Here is a 24,499-nt window from a genome sequence, read left to right as displayed (position 1 = left end):
CCAGGTCAGTTCTGGATTCCAGAGTTCAGCTGCAGCACAAGGAGCAGCCGATTTTTGTGCCCTGGACAGAAAGAGAGCAATGTCTTCTAAAGAGATTGTGCATGGAGACAGAAATCAGGGTCTGTGCATAAGCAGCATTTCCTGGTTTGGGAGTGTTCTTAACTTTGCCCAATAATTTTATTATACCTGTAGAAAATATTTTTGAAAAAGAAACCTATGGAAGTTGATGTGAGTAAAAGCAGTGGTTATATGATGAAGCATGCAGCTTTCCTTTTTGAAACTTTTGTCAGATTTCTGTCCTTTTGGTTTTTGGGATAGAGAGAGAATGTTGGTGCTGAAAGTCTACTAATACAATCAAGTTATTATAGCCCTCTACCCCATCCTCACCTCCCGCAAAAAAAAATAATGCAAAGGGGAAAAGGAAACAGAAAGAAAATGGGAATAAAGGAATTATCTCCATTTCCTGACTTTGATAGTTGGGACAAAATCACCTAAAATCTTTGGGACCTGAGACACAAAGTGTTGCTTCTGCACAAAAATCTGAAGGTCTTTCCAGGTAACTCCCCCCCAAAAAATACACAATGCCTAGTCTACACAGCTTCCCATTACTGTTGAGAAAATGTTGTGTAGGCAGACAGCTACTTTTTCTGGGCTTGTGTCCATGACACCCGGTTTGAAGAACCTGATTTTCCTCTGGTGTCCACCCCTCTACTGTTAATTATTTCCTTTTGTCATTTTTAAAAGTGTCTTATTTGTTGTGTGCTGCTCTATGAATCATGGGACACTGACCCACTCTATGTTGGTCTCAGATGTCCTACATATGAAAGACAAGTCAGCCCCACCTCTGAACTGCCCTATTTTTTACTAAGCTGGGTGGACCAAGAGAAAGATGCTGGTTTGGGGATGGGCCCTTTCAAAGTTGAACTAGAAAAGCCAACAGTCCTTGGCTATCCTGTCCCCACTCTGCAAACAACAGAGTATATAGCAATAAAAACACTCCTATCCTAATTCTGTGCATGGAGAGTGTGTCTCACACATCAGGTAATGCCTAAGATTTGCTAGCGATCTCTGTAGGTGTATAGTATCTTTGTTAATTGTTTGAAAAGGCCCACTGGAAGGAACAATTGGACCATGTGCAGCAATCACACTTAGTGGCTTCTTTGTTTTTCCCCTTTGGAAATTGTTATAGTGACTGTGTATGAAGTTCAAGAATCCCAGTAAAAATTTCCAGCAAGGTCTCTTTTCCTTTTTTATAAAAATAGATTTTTAAAATCTTTTTTTTTTAATTTTTGTTGGGTTTTCTTCTTTGTTTCAGTTTCACCTTTTAAAATTTATTATTTTCCCCTGGTTTGGTCACTTATTTGTTTTAAAAGAGAAAGGAAGACCTCAGCCATACTAACCATCTTCCATTTGCCCAAAATACCTTTCAATGTATTCAGTTATCAATGATCAAACTCTGGGGCCGATTTCATTCCCCTGTGCTTGGTTCTATAAATTCTTCATGAAATATCATTTTACAAGAAAAGAAAAACATTTCATCTTGGGGAAGAAAAAAAATAAAATGTTTAATTTACTGCCCCATAACGTCTCAAATAGCAAGTCCCTACTTCTGACCCGTAAGAAACTTATATAGTCCTTACAACCTGATTAGAAGCCATAAAGACTCTAGAAATCTTGATGCCAAATTCTTGGCTGCCCTTTTTTACATCACTCTGGCCAAACTTTCATTTCAATGTAAAGTAGTTAATAAATAAATAAGCAAATATTCAAAACCTGGTCAGCAAATTTTACAACATACGAGTGTAAAATGGTTCTTCTTTTCCCAGGGAATGAGTTTTCTCTGGAATCAAATAGGAAGTACCCTCTTTTCAGACATAAAAGGTTGGATTTATTTTCCCAAATATGGCATCATTCTAATTAGGGGCCAAGGGAAACAGCGGGATTAAGAACCTGTATCACTAACATAGACCAACAAATGAGATGAGTACAATCTCCTCCAACCACATTTGTTCTTTTCCTTTCTTTCTTTTTGCATCATAAGAGAACAAAGGTGGTGAGCTGAACCTTTTTAATTCCTCCCCCTCGGCTGGCTCAGAGTAACAGTCATGACCTTCTTGGATTTGTTAGTTCACAATGTTTTAACATGAAGGGGGCATTTCTATCACGCTTTACCAGGAATGTTTTTTCATCCTCCAGGGTCAGAAAAACTGTCCACCAAAGGAACCATATACAGGTGTGGAATTCATAGAGGGAAAGATATATGGACAACTGGAGAAAGCTTCAGACCTGGGCATGTATGTTAAGAAAGCCTTGAAAGAGAGAGGGGTCACCAAGCATAGAAACAAGAGAGGTATCCTATTCTGAGCAGATGTCACCCCTGCATGCTGTCAGAACAGGGTTTAATTTTCAAGAAGTGGCTGACAAGTTGCTGCATCCGTGCTTCCCACTGGACTGTCGGGCATGGGGAGAAGGAGGGGGAGGAGCCTCCTGCTTCCCAAAGATCACGGTGTCTGGCGGTTGAATATTCTGCAACATTGAGTCAATGAACATTTCCGTTCTTGTGGCGAGTTGGGGAAGAGAGCTGATTCCAGCACACTGTTGCTCCCCCCTCCCCCCATCTCTCTGGTGCATTTTCTCACTCATGCCTTGTGTTGCTTACTGGTCTTGAAGGAAACCTGGAGGATTCGGTCACCCAGTCGGTAACCATTGAGGCTGGCGATGGCCATGGCGGCTTCATCATAGTTGGTCATGGTGACAAAGCCAAAGCCTTTGCACTTGTTGGTGGTGAAGTCGCGGATTACTTTGACGTTGGTGACAGCTCCAAAGGGCCCAAAGAGCTGCCAGAGGACGCTCTCATCTGCCTCTGGAGAGAGGTTGTACACAAAGATGCACCAGCCAGCACTGGAGGCCCCGGTCAAATTGACTCCTGCCAGACTGGTCATGCTGTCGATCGTGATAGGAGAGAACCTGGAGATCAAGGAGAGAGGACTACTTTGGGTGTAAGGCTGGCATTCTGCCAGCATAAGTTCATTGCATCACAGAGAGGTTAGGGACAGTGGTGACAACCCCCAGCTGCTCCAAGTCTTTGGAGAGGGGCGGCATACAAATCTAATAAATTATTATTATTATTATTATTATTATTATTATTATTATTATTATTATTATTAAAAAGGGAGCAGTGCCCATTTTCATCTAGCATTCTTAGCTGAAAAGGGAACTCATCAGAGAGGCAATTTCTCTTAAGATTTTATCTATGCCAGGAAGCTGGCATAAATTGTATGATTCTATTTCCATAATTTTTATTTACCAAGGAAAATCTAGAAGCTAACATTTTTCAAATATATTTCTCCCTAACTTGGGTTAGTACTGCTTGCAAAATGGAAGAAATATTTATCTATTGGGTTTCCTCAGAGCTAAATAAACACACTAGCATATTATGAAAGGGTTTGTAATAAAGTGAATTGTAACCATCATTTTTGCAAGGATGGAAAGCTGATGTATTGTTTGCAAAATGAAGGTTTCCATAAATTATTTAAGATAAATTCAAGGTAACAGTATAGTTGCAATATAAGTTCCAAAACCAGATGGAGATATAGCAAACCTTATGACAGTGGCAGGGGACAGCCCACCACACATTTCTGTCCTGTCTTCCATCTACCACAATCCCCACTCCCCGCTAAAAAGTTCTTGAATAACTTGAATTAATTGATTAATTCAGATAAACCATCTCTATGAGGATTGTGCCAAGTCTATATACAGTTTCCTTGTCTGTGGCTTGTAGGGCTGGGTAAACATAACAACAGTGAGTTATTAAATAAACTATAGTTTTGGACAGTGTGCAAACCATTTCTATACCCAACTGAATCAACTTTGTTCTAGGTCCAGAATGTGGCTTGTAAGGATGGGCAAACATAGCCACTGTGGTTTATTAAATAAACCATAGTTTTACACATTGTGCAAACACCTTTCTGGATCACACTCAGCTGGATCAACTTTGTTCCAGATGCAGAATGTATCCCAATTGCATGCTTGCTAAGCCAAACATTTTAAACAGAAAGTGACTGATAGGGATAATGGCTCAGTGATGCTACTTCCTCAACCTAAACTAGCCAAGTAGGTGCCTGAGTCAGCATCAGTTTTCAGATTTAGCTGATTGCTGCTAAAGACCCAGGCACACTTACCAGAGGAAGCCCCATGCACCTCAGTGGGACTTATTTTTGAGTAAGCAGGCATCAGATACTGCTCTTATATCTTTGGGTTCAAAATTTGAACATGGATGCATGCTTTTATACCCTTGATAAAAATTATCCCTTATTATGGTCAGGTTGAGAGTCGATATGGATTGAATCAGGGCAGAGCTACACAATGGGCAGCTTTTCTTTGCCAAATCTGAGGATGCAGCTGAACATTGTCAGGAATCTCCATGGCAGATTGGAGCTCTCACGAAGGAAGCTAAGGCAGCAAATGTTTTAAATATCAGCTTAAAATGAAGAATATAGTCTGATACAATGAATATTTTTTAGTTTAAACACACAATGCTTTAGCACTGTTGAACATAATAACAGATGAACTGGATACGTGTCTGGACAGGAGACCCCTGACAGTTTCAGAAGCTATGCCAATTTTTCTATGGAAGAGACGGTTATCTGCGTAGATCTCATTGTTCAAACAAATAAAAAAACTTTTGGGTCTCAAAGGGTGCCCGTGAATTGAAAAACAAAATGGGTTATTGCTTTTCTGATATACTTTTAGAACAATCACTAGCTTCTGCCCCACAAGCAATGGAATTAAATGAAACCAAGAAGCACTCAACACAATGAAATCTAAGAAACACAGGACCAAAAATCATAAAGAACAGCCAGTCATCTGAGCAAACAGCCAGCCCTTCTCTCAAGCCAAACCCAAAACAGAACCAAAAGAACACATGAAAGACTATTGTGTGTCCTCAAGACACACACATTTGAATTCCACAGCCTAAGTCAGAAATTGGAGGGATTTTAGCTTTTCCTTTTCAATTCCCATCTTCACTGAAGAAAGTGTGGAAGGGTTATTGGGGTTTTTTGGTGATTAAAAAGAAAATATCAATATACAGGGAAAAAGCACTGGATCGAGCAACCAAATGTTGTCTATGTGATGATTTAAACATGGCTCAAACTGGGAAAGAAAATGGCCCTCCTCTATAGGAAAGTCTGCCCCCTCCAATTCTCAGTGTTGGGTCTGATCAATCACAACCCTCAGCTTCTTTTGGGTTTCTACAAAATGGAAGCATGGCTATGTTGGAGGGAGGCCTTGGCAAGGCAGAAAAGGAAGTTCTTGACTGGGGAGCAGGGTTTGCCCTGACCGATCACCTTTTAAAAATCCAGCCTTGTGCTGTAGGCCAAGGTGGGGAAGAGGAGGGGGCGAGGAGCGTAGGCTTTGGAAGGCTATTTACCTCTTGACGCCGTATGCCATGTTTAGCAAATTGTCGAGCCTGTGGGAGGAAGAGGAAGATGAGGAGAGGCCATTGTTAGTAGACAATCTCGTAACAAAAGGGTCCTGTGAGGTTATCTGCCCTGATTGTCAGTGCAGCAGAAAGGCAGCACATGGATTCTGTCACTAGCAGAAGTTGCCATTTAATGTGTGTGCACAACTGTATCCTGAAACCCTGGTGTCTTATAGTTTGGTTGGGAGAGGGGAATCCAAAAATAATAACAAGGATCAGGTGCTCTGCGTATTTTTACACATCTATTTTTTTCATGATGCTAGAAAGTGTAGGAAATGGGAGGCATTAAGTACTAATGGTCAGTGAAAGTTGTATTTCAAACATCACAATGAGGATGAGGATGCTTCTGACACTCATTCCTTTTAAAAACATGACACATAAAGAATAGAAGTGTACAATGCAAACATATTTATATTTTCATTTTGGCATCCCAGCCCCATTTTCACAGCGGACTTTCCTTTCCACATGGCGGCCCAGAGTTTATATAGTAACTCTCTTGACATGGGATGTACATACTGGCTCTGTAGTACAATAAGATTCCCATTATCCTGTAAGATCAAAAGGTTTTTCTTTCTTTGGCAATATATAACTGTGGGTGCTAGACAATATCTCAAAGTGTCTTGGTTGTTAGAGCTTTCACTGCCAAAATCAAAGAACTTAATCCTTCTCAGTTAATTTTCTTGAATTTCTAATTTCCCTGTGCCTATATTAACTCAAGCGTTCCTCACCTGTACTTGTATGTGTTTCTACAATTCTAGTTCTTCAAGGAACCTTGTGCAAAAAGGAAGATTTTAAAAGCTTCCTTTCACAAATTGTGCATTTAAAAAAAAATAGAAATATTTGCCTGCTTTGTACAATGTAGCATTTTTTTCTACTACAGATTTACAAGTATGTCTCAGAAATAAAGTCCTTTTAACTGGGGCATTTTGCTGCTTTCCAAGTGCAGCAGTTAATTATGTGATGGTAGAACTACAGTACATTGTCTAGACTCAAGTATTATTATGGCTTTATCCAAATACTGTAAAATTAATTAGCCAAGGCACGGGGAAAGGGAAAAGAAGCCCTTATGTTCAATGTTCTATGGGTTTGTATGGATTTTACACTATATGCCATGCAAAGACCATGCTTTTATATGTGACATTTATGTATGGGTAGAAATGCATGAGCAGCAAATTCAAATCAAGTGATCCTGAACTACCATTCAGTCCAGTCTTAATGCACAAACACAAGGCATACACAGCTCTTCATCAAACAGATTGGAAAAGTAACTAAATTCCTAGCAAATTCCTTTTTTCATGGATTTATATCTACTGAATATAGATTGTTTAGCAGATCTGGTAGAAAATAATTACTAGATCAAGTATTCTGATTTTGGGGGCAGATTTATATACAGGATTCCTGGATTCTATCTACCCATAACTATAATTTGAGACTACTGGAGATTATTTGATGGTCAGAGTATCATCTAAACAAAGAAAGAGGAAATACTAGGGCTGGTTTGCTATTTTTGTCTTCTGTCTCTACAAATCAGGCCAAATATAATGCAATGAAGCATTACATGCATTTTCAAAATAATTTGAACATGAATTGCAAGCTTTTTGACTCCCAGACAGACATGATGGTAATTTCATTGATAATATTAAACATAGACTATTTTACCTGAGAGCTAATCCCCAAATCCACTACACACAGGTTTAAAAGTACCCCATTGAAATAGGAGCAAGTGGCCTAGCATATTTTACAATTGTAAGCAGCTTCTTTTTTTGAGTCCTTCAATGAAGAATGTTAAATTAGCCATGTTATCACACAAAGCTAGTTGGCAAATAACTAGAAGACAAAGGATACAATTCAAAGAACACTTACTGACTTTGTCCAACATGACTAGTTTAAATGTTTTAAATGCTTTACAGTTTAGTCAGAAATAGCAGGACTGTAATAACTGCTTTGCCTTCATTTGACTTACAAGGAATTCCCTGAAATTTACATTTTTGGGACTGTTTTCTTCAGGAATTATCTCTCCCAGCTCCTGGATAGTAGACATTAGTGTCTGATCTCATTCACAGTGTGGGAAGTCAGTTGTCTGAGATGAATTCCTAACCCAGGATTTGGATCAATAAATTTCCACTGTGATATTTCTAACTAGATAGCTGTTTTACAAGTCAAGCGAAGATAATCAGGCAGGCAGCAAGCCCTAAAAGTATATTCATAACAATCAGCAGGATTTTAGAAATTTCAACTTTACCTCTGATGTAAAGATGATTATTATCAACAATAGATAAAAACAACAGACATCCTTTGGTTTTCTCTTCAACTAAGTCACAACTGATAACCAACTCTCAACTAGAATACCAAAGAATTAAATTATCTATGCTTTATAAAAGAATGGAAAAATGAGCTGCAACAAAAATGCATGGTGAGATAACATTGGGGGTTTTTTGTCTCTGTCTTGTGGTCTCTTAAGTCTGAAACACCAAAAACGCAATACAAAATCATTTACAGCTCCCAATAGATTGGGAGCAGAAAAGACTAAGCCCAAGCCAACCTCTTAGAAATAAATATCCTTGGATTTCATCTCACAATGCAATAATACGGTAATCTCTAGAAGCAGAAGGAAACACCTATAATGGCTCCCTGGGAAATACACACACACACACACACACACACACACACACACACACACATTTTTCTCAGTAAGAATAAGAAGCCTAAAAAACAAGTACTGTATAGTATTTTTTTTAAATTCAGAGGATAGAAATGCTCACTGTTTTAATTCTGTCCTCTTCTACAAGCCAGTATGCTACTTTTTACAGTCTTTTCTACCAAAATTGAGCATGCATAAATCATATCAAAATCTCTTATTCTTGGCAGTACTGCCTAGTATGGAATGCCTAATAAAATCCACCATCCATGCTGTCTTGACCTCCCTTCAATAGTTACATCAGCTAGCCACAGACAATACAATTTTATAAAGAGTCATCTGTAACATAAGAGCTCCCTGCTTCAGATCATTCCTGAGGAGGCCTCAAGTCTTGGCATTTAGTGCTGCAAACCTATACTGGTGGGCAGGAAATATGATAGACTCATACCTAAAAAGCTAATGTTATGCCACCAATATAGACTCAGTTGTTCAGCTGAGTCATAAAATGGGGCCATTAGCTGCTATAAATTGGAAGGATGAACAACTGCTGAGCCTTGGCGATACCATGGGTGATGAATAAAAATACCATATGAGTGCCACACAATGTTACATGAAAAGGGATAATCTCACATGATTATTTTTCCATAAAAGTATGGGAAAGGATATGTAAATCCATGTATCTTACACTACCAGAAATAAAAATTTAATATATCTACTTCTCCAGTTGTATTTTAAGTCATGATTACAAATGGAAAGGTAAACATCTGCATTATTTTTACATATAATGGGCAGCTTTTCTATACTTCTGTGTAAAGAAAACATATTATGTCTGAAAGAATCCTAGCACACATAATATGTGAGAAACACAGGAGAAAACATTGAATGTGAGCTATATACACAGATTTCAAGCTGCAAGCAAACATTCCAAAACAAAAGTTTACACCATTTTTGTTTTGATTATTCAAGTATCTTCCAAACTGATCATAGCATAGGCTAAAGAATTCTGCAGGGCAAAATCTATTTCTGTTTACCTATAGGGTGAAAAAGAATTCACAGGTAAATGTTTTCAGGAGCCTTGGATCTTTCTCCTTGATACATAGCATTGCCCAGGCCCCAGACTGTTTTTTTTTTAATGACACTCTAATTTTGGGAGAGGAATCTGGCAATATTCTAGGTTCAACATTAAAACTCAATCTCCAGTTACATTAGCAGAGTTAAAATACCAGAAATTCTTGGCTAGGACAATAGAGTCACTGCTACAAAAATTGCTAGGAGAAAGATATTACAGATATTAAAAAGCTGCTTGATCCAGAACTACCTGTTCTACTCTCTCCTTTATCAAAAGCAATTTTCAGATGTTTTTTCTACTTTTGGAATTTTTGTTCCAGCAAATTCCTCCTTGAAGCAGCTAAGGCAGCCAGAGGACTCCACAAAAAACAAATCTTTGCAGACTAATTAAAGCATAGAAAGAGTTTTGTCCTTTTTTTTACAAGAAAGAAAAAAATTCTCTCTTTTTGCACTGTTTTGTGGCCATCAGCTGTAAATATAAGGCTTTATAAAGAAAAGGAAGAAATCCAATGTATCTTAAGAAACAGTCTGCAGAACTGTTTTATCTGACCCAAGACCCATGGATTACTTTTTTCAAGAAACATTTTGTTAAGAAGCTACTGATATGATTTTGCCAAGAGACTGTAGAAGGAAACAGGTGTCTCCTGTTTTATTTGTTTGTTGACTAATGGTACCCAGATGTGACAGACTAAAGATAGACTAAAGATGAATGTCTCCAAGTATGGGATCTGAAAACTACATCTCCCTCAAGTAGAGAGACAATAGCTACAAGGCACTGCGTGAGGAGAAGACCTGACCACTCAGCCCTCCAACAGAGTAGAGGGCAACATGTCTCACCTGAATCGCTGAGTTTGGTGGTGCAAAGGCCCTGTGTACCGCCGGGCTGTGGTCTGATACAGGTGTGTGAGTAATGCTTGCCCTGTCTTCTGGCTGGGGTTATTGGCAAACTTGACTGTGATGGGCTCGCTAGCACCCAGCGGTTTCTGTCCATTCAGCCCCTTGATGGCTTCCTCAGCTTCTATCCTCTTGTCAAAGCGAATGAATCCCACGCCTCTAGACACACCTACAAATCGAGAAAAGGGGACATTAATGCTGATTACTGCATATTCTGATAGTTTACACCAGTGTTTCCCAACCTTTTTTGAGCCGCGGCACATTATTCATGTTTTCAAAATTCTGGGGAATACTGAAGGGGGGGGCGGGGGGGGGGGCTAAAGAAAAGTTTGGACAAAAAAAATATCTCTTCCTCCATTTCACTCTATTTCTCCCTCCCTCTTTCTCTCTCTTCCTTCCTTCCCTTCTTTCTCTCCATCCCTCTTTCTTTCTTTCTTCCTCTCTTTTTTGCTCTCTTTCTCTCTCCCTCCTTCCCTCCCCCTATGTCTTTCCCTCTCCCTCCTTCCCCCCTTTCTTTCTCTCTCTCTCTTGCTTTCTTTCCCTCTCTTTTTCTTGCTTTCTTTCTCTCATTCTCTCTCCCCTCCTTTTTCTCTCTCTCTCTTTCTCTCTCGTTCACCACGCCAGCAACAGAGAGAAAAAGAAAGAGCGAGAGAGAGCCGGAGAGAGAGTGGAGTGCGCAGCAGCCATCAGCCTCCTCGCCCTCCCAGACGTCCCCAGCGCCGGGCCTCGCGCCGCCTCCCGTTAACCCGGCCGAAAGCCACACAGTCCCGGACTCCCGGATCGCTCGCTTCTCCGGCCAGCGCGGCGCTTCCCTGGTCAGATGGCTTTGCTGACCGGAGAAGCGAGCGATCCGGGAGTCCGGGACTGTGTGGCTTTGCGCCATGAAGAGAAAACGGCAGCAGGGAAAAGTCGGCCGTTTTCTTTTCATGGCGCAAAGCCACACAGTCCCGGACTCCCGGATCGCTCGCTTCTCCAGCCAGCGCGGCGCTTTCCTGGGCAGATGGATTTGCTGACCGGAGAAGCGAGCGATCCGGGAGTCCGGGACTGTGTGGCTTTGCGCCATGAAGAGAAAACGGCAGCAGGGAAAAGTCGGCCGTTTTCTCTTCATGGCGCAAAGCCACACAGTCTCGGACTTCCAGATTGCTCTCCCCAAGGCAGGAGGCGGCGGCGGAGGAGAGTGGGCGGATCGGGCGGGCAATGGGGCAGGGCGGAGAAGCCAGGGGCACGTTTGGCCGGAGGCACCGTGGGGAGGCGGGGCAGGGAGGTGCGGCAGTAGGTGCCTCCGGCCAAACGCGCCCCTGGCTTCTCCGCCCTGACCCATTGCCCGCCCGAATTATAGAATGGCAGAGTTCTTTGCTTGTCACTGCAGAAGTAAGAGTGATCCATATATAACAGAAGGATACACATCAGCAGTAAAATATATACATTTGAGCACATGACAAACAGCATCATGCAAAGCAATTATACTTACAAATATATGCATAACTTTCAATGTGTAACATAGCTTGCTTTCTTATGGTGCCCCACTCCCTGCTTTAGTTCATCTCTCAACACTGGCACTAGTGTGGGGTAAAATCCCTGCTCTTATGTTACCTGTGACCTGATCCACAAGGATACGGGAGGTGATGATGCGTCCATACTGTGAGAAGAGCTGCTCCATCTCTTTCTGGCTCATGGTTTTGGGCAAGCCACTGACATAAAGATTGGCATCACGGATAGAAGCAGAGCTTGGACGTGCATAGGACACCTGGTGGGAAGAAGGTATAGTTACAAGAGCCATCAAGAAAGAAGCAAAGAACAATTTTCTGAATTCTATTCTTGCATCAAATGAAGTAACCTGCTATCACAAAACAAAACAAATACTTTCTTTGGAGGGGAGCCAAGATTCTTATTTATTGGTATATTTTTTTGACCTCTATTTCCCTTTTCTGCATCTCCTTTCTGTAAACTCTTAACTGTGGGCTCTATAGGGCAGACATCCTTTTTTCCATAAGCATTTGGGAAGAAAATGGCAATATCCCTGTGTATATTTAGAAGATAAGATGGTCTAATTACAAAATTAGAACCTGCCACACAGCAAAGGGCCAACCTGTAGCACCACCCCTCTTTCCATGGAACAAATTGGGCCCCAGGAAACTCTTTGAAAATAAAAGTGAGGAAAGGCTGCAACCGAGAGTTTGGTGTGCACACAGTGAGTAGGGATAGTAAAAAACCGGCACCCTTTTGGGCCAAAAAGCCAAGTGTTTACCATCAATCAATGTTATGTAATAAATGATGCCTATGCTGTATTCTCAAAACTCCAAATGAGCCTCAATTCCAGAAGATTAAAGATGTAGTTCTTTAAATCTTTAAAGGTGTAGTGGGGGGGGGGGAGTCAATTTGGTGGTGTAGTGAAAGTGTTGGCATAAAAGCCAGGAGACACTTAGTTCTAGTTCTGCCAATGGGGTGACTTTGGACCCATAATTTTCTCTCAGTCCAATCCATGTTGTCAGGTTCGCAGTGGGTTAGACATGATTGGGCATAGAGCTCTGCTCTGCCTTTAAGAGGAGTTTTTTCTCACACCCTGTGCTCCTCACCTTGATTGTTTTTGTCTGCAGTTTGAGTCCATTCAAGGTGTTGATTGCTTTGTCAGCATCATTGGAATCAACATAGTTGACAAAGCCGTAGCCTAAACTCTGCCCTGGGAGTGTAGAGAAAAAGAAAAAAATACAGTAAAGATGACGCTAAGCAAGAAATGGGAATAAATAATATTCTTTGACGAACCTACCCTGAACAAAAATAATCAGATAATAATATTTCAAAAAAGGCACAGAGACAGGATAAATTTCTCAGTTCAGGAGTTTGTGCATTGAATACAACATCCAATCTCTTAATGACAAAAGCAAACACTTATGCTGGACAATTCTCAAAATACAAAAATACATTAAAATAAAATTCTGATAAAACTTTTATCTCAAGAGAAAACTAATTTATTCTCTAAGAAATAACTGAAAGGGGACAAAAGGAATACTATAAATTGTGGGAGAATACAGTAAGCGGCTAGGTTCGTATAACATGTTTATTTATTCATTTATTTGATTTTTAATGCCGCCCTTCTCCTTAGACTCAGGGCAGCTTACAACTTGTTAGCAATAGCATTTTTAAACAGAGCCAGTATATTGCCCCCACAATCCGGGTCCTCATTTTACCCACCTCGGAAGGATGGAAGGCTGAGTCAACCTTGAGCCGGTGATGAGATTTGAACCGCTGATGTACAGTCAGCTTCAGTGGCCTGCGGTACAGCATTCTACCTGCTGCGCCATCCCGGCTCTTACCACTTCATTCAATATATTCAGTGTCTATTGTAATAATGTCACAATCACACAATGGGCCTCAATCAAGTTCAGATGTCTCTGATCTAAAATTTAATATTGCAGATGAGATAACAGGTTTGACGCAGTATCTGTGTGATGGCAGTGAATAGATTAGGTTTTTTCAGATGATTCAAAATTATTGTACTAGTATAGAAGAGATTGTATTGTACTTTGCTTCTTCCTCTCTATCACTTAGGTAAATTATATAACATTCCATTTTGCTTGGGAGCTAAGAATGGTGTCGGGAGTGGGAGGCACTGTTTTACGGTGGTTCTCCTCCTACCTCTCTAGTAAGTCGCAGTTGCAGTCGGTGTTGGTGGGGGGGTCAGAGGTCGACCTCTAGGTCTCTCCCTTGTGGGGTGCTTCAGGGGTTGGTCCTCTCCCCCCTGCTATTCAATATCTACATGAAACCGCTGGGTGAGATCATCCAAGGACATGGGGTGAGGTATCATCAGTATGCTGGTGATACCCAGTTATACATCTCCACCACATGTCCAGTCGGCGAAGCAATTGAAGTGATGTGCCAGTGCCTGGAGGCTGTTAGGTTCTGGATGGGTGTCAACAGGCTCAAACTCAACCCTGACAAGCCGGAGTGGTTGTGGGTTCTGCCTCCCAAGGACAATCCCATCTGTCCGTCCATTACCCTGGGGGGGGGGGGAATTGCTGACCCCCTCGGAGAGGGTTCGCAACTTGGACATCCTCCTTGATCCACAGCTAACTTTAGAACATCATCTTTCGGCTGTGGCGAGGAGGGCATTTGCACAGGTTCGCCTAGTGCACCAGTTGCGACTCTATTTGAACAGGAAGTCTTTTCTCTCAGTCACTCATGCCCTCATCACCTCGAGGTTCAACTACTGCAACGCTCTCTACATGGGACTACCTTTGAAGAGTGTTCGGAAACTTCAGATCATGCAGAACGCAGCCGTATGAGCAATCATGGGCTTGCCTAGATATGCCCATGTCTCATCAACACTCCGTGGCCTACATTGGTTGCCGATTAGTTTCCGGTCACAATTCAAAGTGTTTGTAATGATCTATAAAGCCCTACATGGCATCGGTCCAGAATATCTTTGGGACCATCTTCTGCCGCATGAATCCCCGCGGCCGAATAAATCCCACAGAGTCGGCCTTCTCCGGGTCCCATTGACTAAACAATGTTGCCTGGTGGGACCCAGGGGAAGAGCCTTCTCTGTGGCAGCACCGGCCCTCTGGAATCAACTCCCCCTGGAGATTAAAACTGCCCTCACCTTCCTCGCCTTTCGCAAGTCTCTGAAAACCCACCTATGTCGCCAGGTATGGGGTAACTGATGTATCCCCTTGCTAATAGGATTTATGTATGGTATGATTGGGTTGTGTCATTATTTTAATGATAAAGGTTTTAGACGAAGTTTTTAATTATTGGATTTGTTATATATTGTTTACTATTGTTGTGAGCCACCCTGAGTCCTTGGAGAGGGGCGGCATACAAATCTAATGTGCATATAAATCTTCAGTGGGGACTACCTGAATAAGTCATCTCCTATTTGTATATAACCATTCAGTCCCTCTCAAATAATGCTCTCTCCATGCTCTCTATAAAGAAACACAGAAGTATATATCAATGGTTAAGGGCCTACACTAGAGGCATCCTGCATTGACCTATATCAGTGATGGCGAACCTTTTTTGGTTCATGTGCGAAAAGGGTGTTTATGTGTGTGCTAGCAGGCACATCTATGCCCACACTCATTCCCTCCTCCCCATGTACAATCCCCACCAACAACACTGCCTCTGTGCATATGCATGATTCCTTGCTTTCCCCGCTCATGCACACAGGCCTCACGGAAACCTGGCATGGGGGAAAAAATAGGCAAACAGACAAACCAAACAGGTGTTTTGGAAAACAGATTGACTGCCTCCTCTCTGTGGCAGCCCCTCAAATATGATATCTAGATCTATCTATATAATATTTGAGGGGCTGCCACAGAGAGGAGGGGGTCTGTCTGTCTGTCTGTCTGTCTGTCTGTCTGTCTGTCTGTCTATCTATCTATCTATCTATCTATCTATCTATCTATCTATCTATCTATCTATCTATCTATCTATCTATCTATCTATCGTTGATAAAACAAGATTACTACTACAAGAAACATATTTCCAACAAAAATCTTCATTCAGAATGGGTGATTTCAGTACCACACAAAACCTGGTTGCTTTCAAATTCCATGGTACCTTTGGGGTTGATGAAGAAGATGCTGTTCTTTGTTTTGGGAAAAATTTTCATGGCACAAGCTGGCAATTTGGCATTTTTTTTAACTGACAGAAAATCATGGCAGTTGCCAACCACATAGCAAATATTGTGGAAGGAACCAATCTAGTGGTTCAATAAAAGCGACAGGTTGTGCAGGTTTTATAACAGAAGACTGCAATAATGAATGTCTTTTGATGAATCTAACAAAAACACAAATAGGCATCTCCAAATGTGAGACACAACGCTCTTATTGTGGAGCATACAAATATACACAGCATACAGTTGAATATACTAAGTGCTCACCAAGGAAAACACAGCCGTGTGAAGTTGCTCAATGAAGTTTCCCTAGGGGACAGAATGACTAGTAATCTTGTACTATTTTTTCCTGCAAAAAGTATTTTTGAGTTATGACATCAAGACACTGATGTCACAGCTCTGTCCCTCTGCTATTTCATATTGCCTATGTCCATTGACATGCAAATATTTAGGAGTGTAATATTCATTGTACCACACAAAGGGAATACAACATTTGAGGTAACTCTTATGGCACTTGAGTTCTGTTTTGTGTCAGAGAAAACACCCATTCTAGATGAAGATTTTTGTGACTGTTTCATGGAAATAATGGGAATATTATTTCAGGATTGCTCAGAAATACAACACATGCATTATTCAAACCTTTTAATTACATACAATATAGGCAAATCATTGGCAGTAAGTATATAAGTCACAAATATATTAGATGCAATGTGGGTCAATACATGTGGGTTGCCATATGCTATGAAAGAAGCTGAATTAAAAGAATATAATAAGTTAAACCCACAAACATTGATGCTATTAATATTTTCAAATAGGGTTTCCACAACTATTGTGGCATAAGTGAAGACTTGACATTCCTTGTCCTCCTGTAGTCTTGGGGATGCTGGACAAAATGGTAATCTGTAACACATAAATCTTTAAATCTTTCCTAACAGACAGGAAGCAATAGGAAAAATCACATCAGATACATGTATAATTAGCACACAGACACACACCCAAGGCTGTGTACTCTCACCACTTCTCTTCTCTCTATATACCAATGACTTCATCTCAAACGATCCATCTGTTAATCTACTGAAGTTTGCAGACGATACAACAGTATTTGGACTCATTCGAGACAATGGTGAATCTGCAGACAGGAGGTTGAACAACTAACCTTGCGGTGTGACCGAAACAATCTAGAACTGAATACACTCAAAACCATAGAAATCATGGTAGACTTTAGGAGAAACCCTTCCATCCATCCACCTCTCACAATACTAGACAACATACAGTAGTATCAACAGTAGAGACCTTTAAATTTCTAGGTTCTATCATATCTCAAGACCTAAAATGGTCACCTAACATCAAAAACATCATCAAAAAAGCACAACAAAGAATGTTCTTTCTGCGCCAACTTAGGAAGCTCAAATTGCCCAAGGAGCTGCTGATTCAATTCTACAGAGGAATCATTGAGTCTGTCATCTGCACCTCTATAACTGTCTGGTTTGGTTCTGCACCCAACAAGACCAGCACAGACTTCAGAGAATAATCAGAACTGCAGAAAAAACAATTGCTGCCAACTGTTTCTTCATTGCTTATTTGATCCCTATGACAATGATTAAGTGTTGTACCACATGATTCTTGACAAATGTATCTTTTTCTGTTATGTACACTGAGAGCATATGCACCAAGACAAATTCCTTGTGTGTCCAATCACACTGGGCCAATAAATAATTCTATTCTATTCTATTCTATTCTTTATTAAACTATGACTTATATTATTCACTTCAAACACTTTTCCTGATTACATGAGATAGCAGAAATGGCTGATTTTACTAACATGTCACATAATTTAACACTAGCTCCCAGTGTTTCTGATTCAAAAGTCACCGTGGAGCATCTAGGAATTCAGTATTCACTATTAGGATCTAGAGCAAGGCAATTTCCTGGTGGGTGGGAGCAATATAGCATCTTCTCTACCCACTGATACTAAATTATTTCAACATATACAAATAATAGTGTATATTAAAGCAACAGCTAAAATTCTAAAATTCTGTTTGCTAGTAAAATTTGTATTTTGGTTAAATATATTTTTAAAAATGCACACATTTGTTAAAATCTACAATAGGCAAATTGTACAATATTCTCAAAGCTTCTGCCTGAGTTTACTTACCTCTGATATTTCACTAGATATGAATATTGCAATTCAAGAGCTCAGCAGCATAGGCTTAGCTAAAAGGCCCAGTCTCTTTTCGACAATTAAATTGTTGTAGTTTAATTGTTCATATGAATGCCATCACCAGGAGTCAAGTGCAACTCAAAAGCATCTGTAATTCTGTATACAGAGACACTTTTTGTTGCTTGTTTATGCCAAATTAACCAAAATTGAAAAGTTCACATGCTGTATAGCCGTTTATTATTCAATAATTCCAAGCATTATATGACAGTTATTCTTTATTAATCCTAAGATTCACAACACTAAAAATACTAAAGTGAATAGTATTTGTCATATATATATATCACAGCAGAATCTTATACTAACTCTTAGTAATATTATCTCTTGAGCTAATAGCCAGTGGTTTATTTATTTATATTTATCACACTTGTTTGCCACCACCTCATCTAGAGATGACTCTGGGTGGTTTATAAACATTGCAAATGAAAAATTGAAGCAATAAATACTCAATAATAATAATAATGTATAATTTACAAAACAGGGAGGAAAGAATCAGGATGCACATAGGAAGAGTGGGCCTGATCTTAATCCATTAGCTACGTTCAGCATGATACACCCCCATTTGGACCCCAGGCCAACTGGCAGAGCCAAATCTTTGGACATTTGCAAAATGTCAGGAAGGTGGGTTCATATCTCTCCAGGTGAGGGCACTCTCTGCTGAAGTGGAAACTCACATTTTGACTTTAAGATAGTTAAAGTGAAAATGAGCTTGCCCTTTAAGAGCAATAGGATCTTGTACCAAAAATTTCAATTCCCCTCATGTATATATACAGCTTTCTTAGTCCATAGCCACACAGTGTACCAATGTAGGAGACAATCTTTAATTTAGACGTTTTCTGTATTCTTTATTGCAGGTAAAGTAAATATAAACATGTGTAGCAAATCAGAATGGAAGGGTCTCAAGCATAGCTGAGTATCCCACAACAATGATTCAGAGGTACTTGAGATCTGGCATTTCTTGGCTGTTCATCAAGATTCACACATCTTTTTTCTGGCTCATATATATTGATCTGGGAAATGAGATGGCTGCTTCAAGAGGCATTTAAAAGCAGACACATGTTTTCTTTTCATGCTCAGTATCTTGCAAACCCCCCCCCCCAACCCTCATATATTCTATCAACCACAAAAATCATAGTATTATAGCTGACTGTGTCTGATTCTGAAAGATGGTGTTGTATTGGATCTGATGTGTATTTAGACAGAAAATCATCAGGAAATCCCAGGATTAGGGGACAGCTAGCAGCTAAAAACTACCTGAAAGACAATGGCAACTACTTCCCCTATTATTAATGAGAAAATAACATGGATATATTCATGCACTCACCATCTAATAGTGCTTAGTATTATATTGCAGTCATATCTGTGACACAAATCATATTAATTTATTATGAGAAATAATTTAACAATTTCAACATGTTAGATATTGCTACAGTTCACTCCTTTCATATTATAGGGATCAGATGTCTAGTTTTCAGTATATGAAGAAATTTTAATTAAAATAGAAAATATTTTTATCTGATATGCATCAAGACCAAATAGGTATCATATCAGTAATGTGTAAATCCATTTCTTGAAACCTTTTGACTGAATGATTGCCTAAACCTAATCTCCTTTTCTCTGTAAATTGTAAATACAATTTGTATGCTTTGCAATAAAATTTTCTAGTCTTACAATGAAGCAGCTTATACATACTAAGCTTTTTTGTAATGACTAAGACCATTTTGAAATGATAAGTTATTTGGGTCTCTGATTTATGTTGACAAGCAATGAACTAATCCAGAATAATTAACTCAGTCTGGGCTGGTCCTGAGTCCAGGGAGTTGAATGGGGAACATTTTGGTCACATGCACCATCCATTTCTGTTCTGGCCTATGCATTCCATGACCAAAGCAACCTGGGAAAGATTCATAGATGGACAAAAAGGGCAATTAGGGCTAAGAAACTAAATTCTGAAAGTTTTCTGACAGAATAAGTATCAATAGAATGATTTGTCTCCAGAAATTGTGAATATTTCAACACTGGGAGTTTTTAAGAAGAGATTGCACAACTATTTGTCTGGAAAGTTATAGGGCAGGGGTATCAAACTCAAAACCTAGAGGCTGGATCTGGCCCATAGGGTGCTTAGGTCTGGCCCATGGGGCCGCCCTGGAAACAGTGAAAGCCTAAACCACAGTGTTTCTGCCAGTGAAGACAGAATTGCGAGGGCTAAAGGTGGCCCGTCTTTTGCTGGCAGAGGGTTGCAGGAGGCATAGCAGCCAAACACAAAGCTCGTGAGGGTTGCAGGTACTCCTGCAGAGCTCTGTTTTCTGTGGCAGAGGCCGTTGCAAGAGCTGTTTTCTGTGCAGGAGGCCGTTGCAGCTGAAAATGGAGCTCAGGGGCCTATTTTTACTGGACAAGTGCTCGGGCAGCCACAAGTCCCCTGATACAAGTGACATCAAGCTGGCCATGCCCACCTTGGCCCCCCAAAATCAAACACAAACCTGACGTAGCCCTCAATGAAATCGAGTTTGACATGATAAGTTATTTGGGTCTATAACCCAAATAACTTTATAGGGCAGTGCTCCTCAAATAATGGGGTGGACCTCCCTGGGGGGGGCACAGCATGATGTGGGTGGGGCATGACCCTGGGGAACATGCTTTTCTTTTGCCACAGGGAGTAGGGGTTTTTGCACTGAACAATAGCACACAGCACAATGCAGGAGATATGAAGTACGGATAACAAAGTGTTAAGAGACATCATGAAAAAATATTTAACAGGGATGAAAAGAAAGGAGGAAAGAGATAGAGATAATGAAACAAACGTAAGTCTTCTGAAAGCTAAGACCAGGATATATGATGAAGTGTATGTAGCGCTTGACTTCACTGTGACTACGGTGGAAGATAAGGAAAGACTGGTATGTTTACTGTGCCTAAAAATGTTGGCAGTAGACAGCATGAAGCTAAATAAATTAAGGCATCACTTAAACACATTACACCCCAATCACACTGATAGGTCGCTTGAGTTTTTTCAGTGAAAATGTGCCGAATATTGCAAACAATTGTCCCAGTGGAGAGTTGGGGTGAGGGAGAAATGTTTACTTCTTCCTAGGGGGTGTAACAGAAAACAATTGAGAAGGGTCTCCTGTTTGGCAGGCGCTTAGACTAGAAGACCACCAAGGTGGCTTTCAACCTTATTCTATATTCTATAAACTGATATTCAGCTGAATATTAGAAAAATTGTCTTGCCAGAAAGGACAATTTATTACAATCACTAAAAGACAAATGTAGTGTTTGGCAACTGAGCGTACATTCAAATTCGCACTCAGCTGCAACATTTGTGAGTAGATTTTGCTGTGAAACTGAATTTATAAAGACAAGATAGTATGAAAAAGTAGATAGGATTTTATTTGTTCTTAAATACAGTGGTACTTCGTGATACGAACCCCTCGCCATACGAACAATCTGAGATACGAACCCGGGGTTTGGAAATTTTTTGCCTCTTCTTATGAACTTTTTCCGTCTTATGAACCGGCCACAGCCGCCGAGAAGCCCCGCCACCCGGCTGTCGCTTTTTGAAACAGCCGGGTGCCTCTCGGCGTCCTCCCGAACCCGAACGCCAAACCCAAACTTTTGCCGAACTTCCGGGTTCGGAGTTCGAGAAGCCGCCGAGAAGCCCCGCCGCCCGGCTGTCGCCTTTTGGAACAGCCGGGGGGCTTCTCGGCGTTCTCCCGAATGCCGAACCCGGAAGTTCAGATTCAGGAGGATGCTGAGAAGCCCCGCCACCCGGCTGTTAGCTTTTCAAAAGAGCTGCGGAGCTGTCGGGCCGGTCAGGAGGCTGGAAAGGAGATGGGGAATCCCAATAGGGAATTCCATGGGCGGAGCTTTGACATCACAAAAACGTCCTAAGCAATACAAGGTGGATATTATGATTTTGACAGAAACACATAAAAGAAGGGGAGGAAGGGATAACTTGATTAATGATAGAAATTGGAAATGGGTGTTTGAGTCGAGAGGAACACAAAAAAGTCGAGGCACAGTGATTCTGATTCATCAGAGGGTTAATTTTGAAGAGGTGGGAATTCAGAAGGACAGAGAAGGAAGGTGGATATTTGTTAAAGGGAAAATAAATCAAAAGAAGCTGACATTAGCAGCAATTTATGCCCCAAATGTGAAAACAAAACAATTTATAATAAATACTAAGAAGAAGTTAGACAACTTTAAGGAGGGCTCAACCTTTTTGGCAGGAGATTTTAATATGCAATTAACAAATGGGACTGCAAATAGTAGGATGTTACATTTAAACAGACTTAATATGGTGGATCTACATGCAGATGTTTTAAACAGAGCTACATATTATTCAGCAAGATATCATACATTTAGCTGCATAGCTAAATGCATATTAATGAATTAATGAATAGGGGAGGCAATATACAAGTTAAAAAAGTAGACATTAAAAGTATATGGATATCAGATCATGCCCCACTATTGGCAGAATTGGAAATAGGTCAGGAACGAAATCAAAGAATTTGGAGATATAATGCAGTTGTAACTGCTAGGGAACAAGATAAAGAGAAATTGCAAACAGAGTTATCAGAATATTTTAGAATTAATGATGTGGGTGGTATTAAACAATCAATTGTATGGGATGCATGTAAGGCCTTCATGAGGGGACAATGTATATGTATGGAAGCAGATATTAGGAAGAGGTGGGGTAGATCAATGCAGCAAATGGCGAGATATCTGAAGAACAGGAAAGAAAAATCATGTATTTTAGCATTGAGGGACACTAGTGGAGTGGTTAGATATGGTAATGACCAGTTAGAGGAGATAATGAGGAAATATTATGAAGATTTGTATAAAGAGGAGCAAGTGAAGATAGGAGTCCTCAAGGTTGGGAAAATAGTAAGTGAAGAAGATAAACAAATTTTGAACGCAGAAATTACACAAGATGAAATTGCTAGAGTAATTAAAGGGTTAAAACAAGCCAAAGCACCGGGCCCAGATGGGTTTACAGGGGAATTCTATAAAACTTATGTGAATGTGTTGTTGCCGCATTTGGGGAAATTGTTTAATAATATATTGTTAAATCGTGATATCCCCCAGACATGGAAGCTTTCAGAAATTGTTACCATTCCGAAGATGGGTCGAGATTTAAGAGAGCCTGGGTCTTACCGTCCGATCAGTTTGGCAAATCAGGATTATAAAATATTTATGAAAATACTGGCAAATAGATTAGAAAATATTTTACCAAAAATAATTGAAGAGGATCAATATGGATTCGTGAAGGGAAGGAAAATAAGTGAACCAATTAGAAATGTAATGAATGTGATGCACCATGCTACCACTACTAAAAGGGAATTGGGAATTTTGAAATTAGATGTGTATAAAGTGTTCGATAAAGTTAACCATAGTTATTTATATAAATTATGTAATGAATTAAATATGGGGGGAAAATTTTGTGAAACTATAAAAGAGATTTATAAAGGAAGTGAAGCATATATAAGAGTGAATGGACAAAGAACGCAGAGTATTAAAATATTAAACGGCACCAAACAGGGATGCCCTTTGTCTCCAAAATTATTCGTAATAGCAATAGAGATCTTAGCTAATAAGATAAGACAAGATAACACTTGGGCAGGATATAGAATAGGGGAATTAGAAATGAAAATAAATTTATTTGCGGATGATGCAATTATATTTTATTATTATTTCTGTGCCGCCCAGTCCCAAAGGGACTGCCGCTCAGACACTATACTTTTCCGCCCACCCCAAAAAAAATTTAGAGAGAACACTGCCCGATAGTGCAGGAATTTTGGCAAAAAGTGAAAGAGGATATCAATAGAATGTTAAATATACAATGGACAATCGCTAAGAAAATGGCAGTACTAGTAAAAAGTAATGCGATGGGAGAATTTAGAGAAATAAAAAAAGCAGCAATAGAAAGCGCTCAGGCAGTAATAGTTTTGGGTTGGAAGGATGCGACAAAATGGACAATGCAAAATTGGTATAGGTACATGGTGGACCATATTCAATTTGAAATTATGGAAAAAAGGATAAATTTGGATAATGAAACTGAGTTGGGACAGCTGATGGGACGGTGGGACAAGGTAAGACGATATATGACGAGCAGAATCCGAGACCAAGCTACAAGAAATAAACTGGAATCACTCTATAAACAGATATATTGCTCTTGGGTTAAGTGGATTATACAAGAAATACCCCCAATTTGGTGGTGGGGAATGTGTGTATGTCGGGGTGGTGGGCACAATTCACAATTCACTACGCACTGTTTTATGTTGTGTGATTTTAAATTGTTAAAAATCAATTAAAATATTAATTAAAAAAAATAAAAATAAAAATAAAAACAAAAACGTCCTTCCTGGCCGGCCGAAACGTGGACTCCAGTAAAGTAAAAACGTACCAAATATACTGTTTACAAAGAATAATTTTATTCATACAAAGGCTATGATAGTTACTGCAAGTTAAATTGTGTTCTTACTTACTTACTTACTTACTTACTTACTTACTTACTTACTTACTTACTTACTTACTTACTTAGACTTCTATGGCACCCAATGTCGAAGGATTCAGGGTGGCTTACAAGAA

General features: G+C 40.0%; 1 protein-coding gene across 7 annotated transcripts in view; it reads right to left on the bottom strand.

Moving 5' to 3' along the window:
- Nucleotides 1-1,374: 1,374 nt before the first annotated feature.
- The window catches only part of ELAVL3 (ELAV like RNA binding protein 3), a 101,322-nt gene continuing 78,197 nt past the window's right edge, over nucleotides 1,375-24,499 (bottom strand). For 4 of the 7 annotated variants that reach the window (XM_070741715.1, XM_070741709.1, XM_070741713.1 and 1 more), the window contains exons 3-7: nucleotides 12,659-12,762; nucleotides 11,676-11,829; nucleotides 10,026-10,251; nucleotides 5,432-5,470; nucleotides 1,375-2,988 (exon numbers count right to left, since the gene is read on the bottom strand). In XM_070741715.1, coding sequence (XP_070597816.1) covers nucleotides 2,640-2,988; nucleotides 5,432-5,470; nucleotides 10,026-10,251; nucleotides 11,676-11,829; nucleotides 12,659-12,762 — 872 coding nt within the window. In that variant the 3' untranslated portion in view covers nucleotides 1,375-2,639. The remainder of the gene's footprint in view (nucleotides 2,989-5,431; nucleotides 5,471-10,025; nucleotides 10,252-11,675; nucleotides 11,830-12,658; nucleotides 12,763-24,499) is intronic. The other 3 variants (XM_070741710.1, XM_070741711.1, XM_070741712.1) reach the window with 3 other exon arrangements.

Source organism: Erythrolamprus reginae, chromosome 2 (genome assembly GCF_031021105.1).
Source record: "Erythrolamprus reginae isolate rEryReg1 chromosome 2, rEryReg1.hap1, whole genome shotgun sequence".
Taxonomy (NCBI): domain Eukaryota; kingdom Metazoa; phylum Chordata; class Lepidosauria; order Squamata; family Dipsadidae; genus Erythrolamprus; species Erythrolamprus reginae.
The sequence above is the reverse complement of the archived record's forward strand: the minus strand, read 5'-3'. Positions and strand labels throughout refer to the sequence as shown.